This window comes from Carassius auratus, chromosome 20 (genome assembly GCF_003368295.1).
Source record: "Carassius auratus strain Wakin chromosome 20, ASM336829v1, whole genome shotgun sequence".
NCBI classification, from domain to species: domain Eukaryota; kingdom Metazoa; phylum Chordata; class Actinopteri; order Cypriniformes; family Cyprinidae; genus Carassius; species Carassius auratus.
In genome coordinates this window covers 27,654,012-27,664,963 of record NC_039262.1, presented here as the reverse complement: position 1 = coordinate 27,664,963, position 10,952 = coordinate 27,654,012, and the positions used below count along the sequence as shown (strand labels likewise).

Sequence of the window (10,952 nt, the reverse complement as noted above, 5' to 3'; positions counted from 1 at the left end):
TTTTTTTGGATAAAAAGTATCCCAATCTTACGAAATGTTTTGAACACCACAAACAGAGGATTTAGAATCCTCTTTTTTTCACATTTTCAAGATTGAATCCAATCCGATGGCCAAAACCTGAACTTTTGAAAAACATTTCCTGAGAGCACTGCTGTCTCAACACGCTTCACTGAGCAAACGTTTTGAGACATATGCACTGAAGGCTGTGTTTGCACGCAGGCGATGAGGAGTCACGAGGGGAACGAGGCTCAGGTCTGCTACTTCATCATCCAGCTCCTCCTCCTCAAACCCAACGACTTCCGCAACCGCGTCGGTGATTTCGTGAAGGAGAACGCTCCCGAACACTGGCTGCAGAGCGACTGGCACACCAAACACATGACCTACCACAAGGTAACACACACCGCCTGCTACACGCTAACAACACGGGATCAGTGCAAACCCAGCCCACAGCAGATTTCATTAGGCAACCCAGTCAGACTCATTTCAGAGTTCAGTAATATCATGGATGCTAACCATGTGCCTAATTTTAATGGTAAAAACTGTTCAAATTGTTTAACGGTAATGTCCCTTACTCCATACGTGTCCCTGCAGCACAGAAGCAGTCATCAGTATCACAGACGTATATTTATAGCAATAGACAACAATACATTGTATAGGACACAATTATACATTTTTATTTTATGCCAAAAATCATTAGGATATTAAGTAAAGATCATGTTCCATGAAGATATTTTGTAAATGTCCTACTGTAAATATATTAAAACTTAATGTTTGATTAGTAATATGCATTGCTAAGAACTTCATCTGAACATCTTTAAAGATGATTTTCTCAATATTTAGATTTTTTGCTCCCTCAGATTCCAGATTTATAATAGTTGTGTCTCAGACAAATATTGTCCTCCGAACAAACCACACATCAATGGAGAGATGATTTATTCTCAGTTTTAAACAGTTGACCCTTATGACTGGTTTTGTGGTCCACGGTCACATATGTTAAAAGATCTTATGGGACATTTGATGAAATTTAAATGCACAGTTTTGGGAAGTGAGAAATAACAAGTCATTTTATAATCTACAGTAGAAAAAATGTAAACTGACGTTCCCAGTATCCTCTGTGTGACAGCTCACATTTGATGCGTTTCACTAAGATGCAGTGCAGCAAACATTAATGCTCCCCGTACAGGTTAAGGTCAGTAGTTTGTTTCAGCGTTATGTATGGATTCAGCACTAGAACTGACAGGGGAAAGATCAAGCATTAACAACACACAGCAAGCACACATTGGATAATGGCGGCAGCAGCAGTGTCCATAAAGCTCTTACCGCAAATTATTACCGTAGAATTGGTGGGGTGAGTCTGTGCTCAGATTTTCCATTCATCCACTACTGACTATTTACCGGACATAACTAAACTAACTGGAAAATACAGTGTGTGTGTGGATGTACCATTTCCTAACCAACAAAACTCTGAATATCTAGTGAAGATTTGATGGCATATAGCTCACAAACCTTCTCTAATCCAGTGAACACTCGTTGTTGCAGCTGTCTCCTTCCAGTCATTCAGTGTCTTTTCTTCTGACCGTACTGTGCTTGATTTACCGTCCTTAGTGCCCTTCACTCTCAGACCTGTGTAAATAATGAAACACACCCCAGAGACTGCAGCCGTCCTCTCACAGGTGTACATTAGTCATGGATTTGTGTATAAAACTATTCTCGACCTTTAGATATGAAACAGGAAACCATCTCAGTTCAAGATATTCGGCTGCATATCAAGCTTGATGGCTGTCTGAAATGTCACGAGCACACAGTTATTATCCTCCTCCCATCTTCACTTCTCTGTGGCATTTCAAAGAGAGATTGACCTCAGATTGCCTTGACATTTCATCTGTTGTGTACTTGTGCTGAATGGCAAACATAATTCAGCACACAGTTTGACCTGATCTGACCCGAGCATGATGTTCAAACCATGACGCATGTAAGGTTGTAAAGATGTAATATTATTCTGGGACGGTGGTTATGTTCGTACTGAGCTGGTTCGCTGTGTCCCGTGCAGAAGTACCCAGAGAAGCTGTACTTCGAAGGCCTGGCAGAGCAGGTCAACCCTCCCATTCAGCTGCCCTTACAGTACCTGCCCATCTACTTCGGGAACGTGTGTCTGCGCTTCCTTCCTGTGTTCGACATCGTCATCCATCGCTTCCTGGAGCTGCTGCCTGTGTCCAAGTCTCTGGAGACGCTGCTCGATCACCTGGGGGGGCTCTACAAGTTCCACGGTGAGAGTCATGATGGGCACCGGCTTGTAGAGATTCAGTTTGTCACACACATGTTTATATGGAGAGCATGAGACCAGCAGTGAAATGTGAGGCAGGTCCGCTCCATGGACAGTGCAATCATTAAAGAATACAAAACATAAGAAAATTATATATAAATATGGTATGGTTTTATTCAAGTGTTTGAATGAATCAGTTTTTCTTTATTATTATTTTTTTTAAGTAGCCTCTGCTCACTTAGCCTGCATTTATTTGATCCAAAATACAGCGAAAGAAGTAATATTGTTAAATATTTGTACTATTTAAAACATCTGTTTTCTGTGTGAATCTGTGTTAAAGTGTAATGTATTTCTGTGATGCTCCGCTGTATTTTCAGCATCATTCCTCCAGTCTGCAGTGTCACATGATCTTCAGAAATCAGAATAATATGATGATTTACTGCTCAAGAAACATTTTTATTATCATCAATATTTAAAACCGTTGAGTACATTTTTCAGGATTCTTTAATGAATAGAAACATCCAAAGATCAGTGTTTATCTCATATAAAAGCTTTTGTAGCATTATACACTTTACCAAAAATGAAAATATAGAAATAATACATTTATTCAGCAAGGATGCATTAAATTGATCAAAGGTGATGATACAGACATTTATAATGTTACAAAAGATTTCTATTTCAGATAAATGCTGTTCTTCTGGACTTTCCATTCATCAAAGAAACCTGAAAGTATTCTGCTCAGCTGTTTTCAATAATAATAATAATAATAATAATAATAATAATAAATGAAGGATCATGTGACTGGAGTAAAGATGCTCGGCTTTGAAATCACAGGAATAAATTAAGTTTTAAAATATATTCAAATAGAAAGCAGTTATGTTAAATAGTAAAAATATTACTATTATTAATACTGCCTGTATAATACTGTATTTTAGGTCAAATAAATGCAGGCTTAGTGAGTAAAAGAGACTCCTTAAAAAAAAAACTTTTGACTGGTATTGTAGATATTAAATGAATCAAATTTTTTTTGCTGTTATCCTAAAACTGTCTATGTGCAGATCGTCCGGTGACGTACCTGTACAACACGCTGCACTATTACGAGAGACACCTGCGGGATCGCACCAGTCTGAAGAGGAAGCTGGTGCACGCCATCATGAGCTCGCTCAAGGACAACCGCACGCCTGGCTGGTGTCTCAGCGAGACCTACCTGAAGTGTGGCATGAACCCTCGGGAAGACAACGTCTGGATCCCCGATGACACGTACTACTGCAAACTCATCGGGCGGCTCGTGGATAATATCCTTTACTGAGCGTGTGAGGATCACCAAACGGCCTTAAAGGGGTCATGAGCTGCCTCAGGTTTTTATTTTGTACTGATCTCTGAGGTCCACTTATAATGTTATCAAGACTTTTACATCAAATAACATCATCATTTGGAAGTAATAGACTATTTTCTGTCCTGTTTTAACCCCCTTCATCAGAGCACTCTGGTCGAATAGAAACAGAGGATTGTAGACTCAGAAGTAAACACCCTCTGCTGTGATTGGCTGAGAGCTGTGTTAATTGACACTCTGTCCTTCACAGATGGACGCTGCTGTGATTTAGGTTAAAAACGCATAAATACTCAGTACAGTACAAATGATCTGTTAAACGAAACAGACAGTGATATAGAAATGATGGGCGGGGCTAAACAGAGCCATGTAGAATTGGTGAGCGGGAGAGCAATGCATATTTGGAGGGCGGGGCTAAACAGAGCAATGTAGATTTGGAGGGCGGGGCTAAAAAGAGTGATGTAGATTTGGAGGGCGGGGCTAAACAGAGCGATTTAGAGATGGTGGGTGGGGCTAAACAGAGCGATGCAGAATTGGTGAGCAGGGCTAAACAATGCGATGTATAGATGGTGGGCGGGGCTAAACAATGTGATGTATAGATGGTGGGCGGGGCTAAACAGAGTGATGAAGAATTGGAGGGCGGGGCTAAACAGAGTGATGTAGAATTGGAGGGCGGGGTTAAACAGAGTGATGTAGAATTGGTGAGCGGGGCTAAACAGAGTGATGTAGAATTGGTGAGCGGGGCTAAACAATGCGATGTATAGATGGTGGGCGGGGCTAAACAATGTGATGTATAGATGGTGGGCGGGGCTAAACAGAGTGATGAAGAATTGGAGGGCGGGGCTAAACAGAGTGATGTAGAATTGGAGGGCGGGGTTAAACAGAGTGATGTAGAATTGGTGAGCGGGGCTAAACAGAGCGATGTAGAATTGGTGAGCGGGGCTAAACAGAGCGATGTAGATTTAGATGTAGACCCGATCTAACAGACCTGAACCAGCGAATCAAGGCTAACTAAACAGTAACCTGAATCCATGTGAGTTTGATCAGGGCTGGAGCTGAACTCCTAGTTTAAAGAGTCTTGCAGAAGGGTCAAAGTTCACTCAGTGGATGTTGTCTTGTGTTGAATGTGGTGAGAGACGAGTCAAGAATTGCTTCCTTAACCCATGCCACCCATGGCAGGTAAATCTCCAGGGCCGTTCCCCAACTGTGACTGGAGGTTTAACGAGTTCCCCAATCCGGCCGCTCACGCGCTGCACGTCACCTGTGTGGAGCTGATGGCTCTGGCCGTGCCGGGGAAAGATGTGGGCAACGCTCTGCTCAATGTCGTGCTCAAGAGGTCAGAGTTCATGAGCTGTGAGAGTTGTGTCAGGAGATGCACAGACATAAACCCTATTTGGACAGGACTAGATTTCTAAACTGCGAATTTCAAATCTATCTCAGTGTTTATTACAGAGGTGTGAGGGTCTGTTTTGGACACCTGGGTGTCACAGAGATGCATTGTGTACAGTACAGTCATTCAGATTGATGGTAAATCAAAAACTTTACTACAGATACCATGGTGAAGCTGTATCGCTAGTAGTACAGTAAAACCATGTTAACGTGTGGCTACTTTAGTTTAACTATCTCATTTATTAGTAGTAAACCCATGTTTAATTTTATAAAGGTACATCTGTAATTAACACATGGTGTAATTGAGTTCAGAAATGAAGGTGAGTAACTGATGCTGATATTACAGAAGCCAGTCTTTACAGTTTACGTGATCTGGCTCTTCATTTTATTATTGGTATTTTTCATTTCTTTACCGGGAGGCAAACATATCAAACATGCGTGTGGTAAGACTGTATATGTTAATTCACTTTGGCCAAAACACTCAAGGAAGCGTGTTGTGAAACAAACATGATCAGCAATCACAGATATTCACATTAGGATGGATTAGAGTTCTCAGAAGATCACAGAGTTCACTGAAAAAGAGTAGGTCATTTGCTCTGGAATTATTACAGAGATTGTGTGAGGAAAAACACAGACATGGAAGAATTAACATCACGAAATACAGCTGTAGCCCGATTCAGATGGTAATTGTTTCTCATATTGACATCTGTAAGCATAAATCTACATATCACCTCATTGATAAAACTCAATTTATTCACAGTGAAGGAGCAAGTTCTCTGATCCTCCGAACCACATAATTATCTTTAAAAATGTATCCTTAATATGTAATAAAATGTATTTTTATTATTCCAAGCATAATTTGTAACACATAATCCTGTTCATTATATGATTATTTAAATCTCCTGTTTAGAAAAAGGAAAATAGATACGCTACAGTTACGATATATGTGTTTGTTTATGATACACATTTTGAAATTGTATTGCATATCTGCTGCTGCATAATAAAGACTCATTTTTAATGTCTGCATGCTTTTCTTCTCTTTCTGCTCCCAGTCGCTGCGGTGGAGAAGAAATAAATAGGTAGGCCTATGCAATACACCAAAGTAGTCTACAAAAGTTAGCGTACAGTGTTCGTACGTCATGTGGATTCAGATGGTGATTAAATCACTCACTACCTCTGTAAATGGTGAAAATCACTTCTGTCCCCCTGAGAAACAGTTACCGTCTGAATAGGGCTTGTGAAGCACAGATTTCTCTAACGACCCCCAGTGGAGCTAGTCCTGTCTGAATAGGGCTATACCCATTCCTGTATTAGAGTCCTGTGAATGATAAATGATGTGTGTTTTGCAGTCAGCCGCTGGTTCCTCGGGAGAACATCACGGCGTGGATGAATGCTATCGGCCTGGTCATCACAGCTCTGCCTGTACGCACACCATCTTCATTTATTTACTCTTACTCTCATGCTTCACGATGTGCATTCTACTGCTAGGGTTACATTCAGCATTAGAGACTGTAAGAGTCAAGTTTAATTTTAGTTAACTGTAATAACCCTGCTTCATTTACAATCCCTGATGGTGTTTGTAGTCACTGTTCTGGGAACCGTAATTGACAGATGATTTGAACTCAGCATCTCTGTTCAAGGTAAAGTGATTTTCTGGAGCTTTCTGTCTCTGTGTGTCAGGAGCCGTACTGGATCGTGCTTCACGACCGTATCGTGAGTGTGGTCAGCAGTGCGGTTCTGAGTTCGGAGACGGAGTGGGTGGGTTACCCGTTCCAGCTGCTGGACTTCACCGCCTGTCACCGCTCGTACTCAGAGATGCACTGCAGCTACGTTCTGGCTCTGTCTCACGCCGTCTGGCATCACTCCAGCATCGGACAGCTCTCACTCATACCCAAGTAAGACCTCACGCCCGTCTCAAACACACCCTGCACACTGAACCGCTGGGCCAGACAGACATTACTGGCCTTGAACTGTTATTAGCAGCCATTAAACTGGATTGTGTGTTATTTTCGTGTGTGTTATAGACTTTGTAATGGCCAAAACTATGTATTTTGCATGCATCACATTATAATGCGGAGTGCATGAAAATAATAACAAGGCGTGAGAACCTCTATGGACGATAAGTTTGCTCTGCCACCTTGTTATTATTACTTTATTTGAAACTGCAAGAAAGAGTTAATCTCTCATGTATGAAAAGAGGGCAATGCCGTCAACCAGCCGTTAAATGTGTGGGACACCAACTCGTCATTTTCTATCTCGTTCATTTCATGGATATTATGTATTATTCGAGTCAAAGCATTACAACTTCACCAAATACAGGCTCTAATCCTCCTGCGTGTGCGGTGTGTGTGTGTGTGTGTGTGTGTGAGAAATGCGGTGCTGAAGTGAAATAGCTGGGCAGTTTGATAGCCGCATTATAATAGGCAGCCTAATAAAAATAATAATAGTTATTATTGTAATTTAATTCATTAATAGGAGAATGAGCCTAATATTGTCTTGACTATCGACAGAGAAATCTGCTTACGTTGATATCTCTGACTATCGTCGAGACACGATACTATCGTCTATCGGCACAACCCTAATTTCAGTGCATATTGAATATGCTCTTGCAGTTACCCTGTTTTGCTGAGAAGGTTTTCTTTAGGCCCACCTACAATAAAAATCCTGGTGCTGCTAGTGGTTGTATGTGATTGTTCTGAATGGACAAACAGTATTCATTTTATTAGTGCAGATCTTAAAAAGCCTAAACTGTGATTGTAACCCCCCGCAGATCCCCTGATGAATGGATAAATGTTGTGTTGAGTAGCTGTGTGAGGATGAGTCAGTGATGAGCTGAGATCAGTTCACCTGCTGCCTCCACACACTCTTCATCTCTTCCCTCACAACACAACTCATTTAGAGACACATCTGTGGGCTCAGATGAAGTATGAACACGCTTCTGTGCTCGAGTCTGTGTGTTTATGACAGAATGCCCCCTGTGCATGCACCGACTCTTCATTAGTTGTTCACAATGCATTTTACTTCAGTAATAGGTTGAGGTTTTGAATGATGGTCAGTTTTGTACCACAGTGAAGCTGGTTTTGAAAAAGATTATTTCGGAACATCATCTGAAAAGTAGTTTCAGTCACAGAGCAGGTTCTAATAAAAGATTATGAAAACAAACCTTTTTTAGCATCTTAACATGCTGTTTATTCAATCACTGTAGGAGCTGTGCATTATAAAAGTAAATAAAAGATCAGTTTATAATTTCTGTTGTTTGGGGTCGGTATGAAGTTTCTGAAGTTTCCGATACTTCGTTTATTTGATCAAAAATACAGTAAAAACACCAATAATTTTGTAAAATCTTATTTCAGTTTAAAACGGCTGTTTTCTGAGTGAATCTCTGTTAAAGTGTAGGTAATGTATTTCTGTGATGCACAGCTGTATTTTCAGCATCATCCTCCAATCTTCAGTGTCACATGATCTTCAGATATCATGAAAATATGATGATTTACTGCTCAAGAAACATTTCTGATTATCAAACAGTTGTGCTACTTGTTTATTACACACATACTGAAGTGACTTCAGCATCTGCTGCCTCACTGAATGAGGACATGAACATCTCCAGAACCGCTAACACTAACGGTTAGCATCATATCATATACAAACAGAAAACGACAGGTATTAACAGAAACCTGTCAAAATAAAAGTTCAGTTTAACTTGAAGACATTGTGCAAGAAATACATTACGAATGTTCAGTAGAATGTAATATTACTAATAATACAATTATTACCACTTTATCTTTTAAGGAATAATTACATATTATTTCTTCCATGTTTTACTTTTAATAGTAAATCCTCTTTGTTTGCCAAAAAATAAAATGTTTAATTTTCCTTAATTGAAAGATAAATTAATGTAGCGTGTTTTCATTTGATAGGAAACATAATTTTGAAAAAAAAAAAAAAAATCATAAGGCTATTGTTAAGAATACATCAAAGCTGTTTTTATGCATTTGATAAAAAAAAAAAGTAAGAAAAAAATAGAACATTTCATGGGGCCCTAAAGATGTTATTTTTGTTAAACTTTTAATAAATTGATGTTGAATTGTATGTTTCAGTATTTTAATTAGACATGCTTTTGGTTGATACAATTTAATTCAGCCATGAAAAAGTCCAGGAAAAAAATAAAACAAGAAAAAAATGAAATTGGGAACAGAATTGATTTCATGGGGCCCTAGTTGTGCTGGGTGTGTGTGTGTGTGTGTGCGCGTGCTGTGAGGCGTCAGTGCAGCGGTCACATGCTCTGTTTGTTTTGATGTGTCTGTGTGAATGTGTCTGCTGGCCCTGTGCTGACAGCACTGTGACGTCTGGGATCTGCAGGAGCTGTGAGAGTCTGACACACTCCGTCTATCAGCACACGTCTGATGAAACACCTCTGCAGCTCATGTGAATGAGACGCGCTTCATTTGAGTTCCAGTGTTGAGCATACGACAGAGAGAAAGCGTTTGAACGTAGCAGAGTGACACTGCACCGTGAGCAGATTCATGAAGCTCCGGTCCTCACGTGATCAATAACAGAAGCCGACGAGTTCAAAAAAGTCATAAAAATGGGTTTAATGATTGGTTGAGCTCAGGGCAAATCGATCATGATGTCATGAGTCATGATGATGTCATCCGCTGTGAACAGATCTTCATTACACACTCACTGAGACTCAAATGTGTTCAGTGCAGTAGTAAAACACACCACTACAAATTCATTACATTTACATTCAGTCATTTAGCAGACGCTTTTATCCAAAGCGACTTAAAAATGAGGACAATAGAAGCAATCACAATAAACAAAATCAGTCTGTTAACTTAACACAGCACACGTAACAAGGTTTTTTATTATTATATATAAAGAATAGAGCCCTTTTACAGGCCTTTTTTTAGCTTGTTCTTAAATGTAAAGGATGTAGAAGCTAGTTTTTTTTTTTAAGAAAACAAGCAGAAAGTAAATGAATAGAGTTCAAGTTTAAAGTTTTAATTTTTTTAAAGAATAGAATTAGAATAGAGAGTGCTATAGAGTTAGATTGTCAAATAAAGATGGATTCATTCTCTATTCATGCTGAAACTGCTGCATTTCTTCCTCCATAAACGGCCAGCAGTTAGTATCATGTGGTTTGAATAGTTTGTGATTATTGATTGATCATTGGTGTCTTCATTGTGTGTGTGTGTGTGTGTGTGTGTGTGTGTGTGTGTGTGTGTGTGTGTGTGTGTGTGTGTGTGTGTATGTGTGTGTGTCAGGTTCCTCTCGGAGGTGCTGAAGCCCATCGTGAAGACAGAGTTCCAGCTGCTGTATGTGTATCACCTGGTGGGGCCGTTTCTGCAGCGCTTCCAGCAGGAGAGGACCAGATGCATGCTGGAGGTAGAGATGCTCACACACACACACACACACACACACCTGCCCGTTTCACAGTCACTCACCTTGACTCTTCAAAGCAGAGCCTCATGGGAGAGGGAGCTGACTTGATTAGACACAAGCCTGTGAAGCAGCCCACACACACATTTAGAGAGCGCTCCAGCCGAGGGGAGTAGTTCATGCTGAACTCCTCTGGGGCTGTTTGAAGCAGTCCAGCTAATGAAAGTGCTCTCTACACACTGCACTTTTACCCAGAAACCCTCACGCTTCTTTCTACATCACTGAACACTCTGCTTTGGTAAACAGGTCTGGATCGCATCTGTTTCACCAGTACAGAATGTCGCTGCCAGCATTCACACCCTCCTGATCAAACATGCTAGTATCAAAAATGAACACATACCAGTTTTCAGGAGTGGCAGTAAAGGGTTTCTGAACACTACTCCAGTGAAGACCCTGCTCTGCTTGCGCTCCCCTACCACTCTTACTAGAACCAGTTAAACATGTCATAATATCAGAGACTGTATAGCCGAGATGGATCACTTGTATCAGTATGAATGAGCATCTAGTAAACTGCAGTGCTTAGTAAATCCT

The 10,952-nt window shown here is 40.4% G+C and overlaps 1 protein-coding gene across 4 annotated transcripts in view; it reads left to right on the top strand.

The window, feature by feature from the left end:
• Nucleotides 1–10,952, top strand: part of LOC113037698 (mediator of RNA polymerase II transcription subunit 23) — a 53,001-nt gene that overhangs the window by 32,795 nt on the left and 9,254 nt on the right. For 2 of the 4 annotated variants that reach the window (XM_026195029.1, XM_026195027.1), the window contains 8 exons: nt 220–390; nt 2,051–2,267; nt 3,322–3,558; nt 4,764–4,929; nt 6,035–6,061; nt 6,332–6,404; nt 6,663–6,877; nt 10,247–10,367. In XM_026195029.1, coding sequence (XP_026050814.1) covers nt 220–390; nt 2,051–2,267; nt 3,322–3,558; nt 4,764–4,929; nt 6,035–6,061; nt 6,332–6,404; nt 6,663–6,877; nt 10,247–10,367 — 1,227 coding nt within the window. The remainder of the gene's footprint in view (nt 1–219; nt 391–2,050; nt 2,268–3,321; nt 3,559–4,763; nt 4,930–6,034; nt 6,062–6,331; nt 6,405–6,662; nt 6,878–10,246; nt 10,368–10,952) is intronic. The other 2 variants (XM_026195031.1, XM_026195030.1) reach the window with 1 other exon arrangement.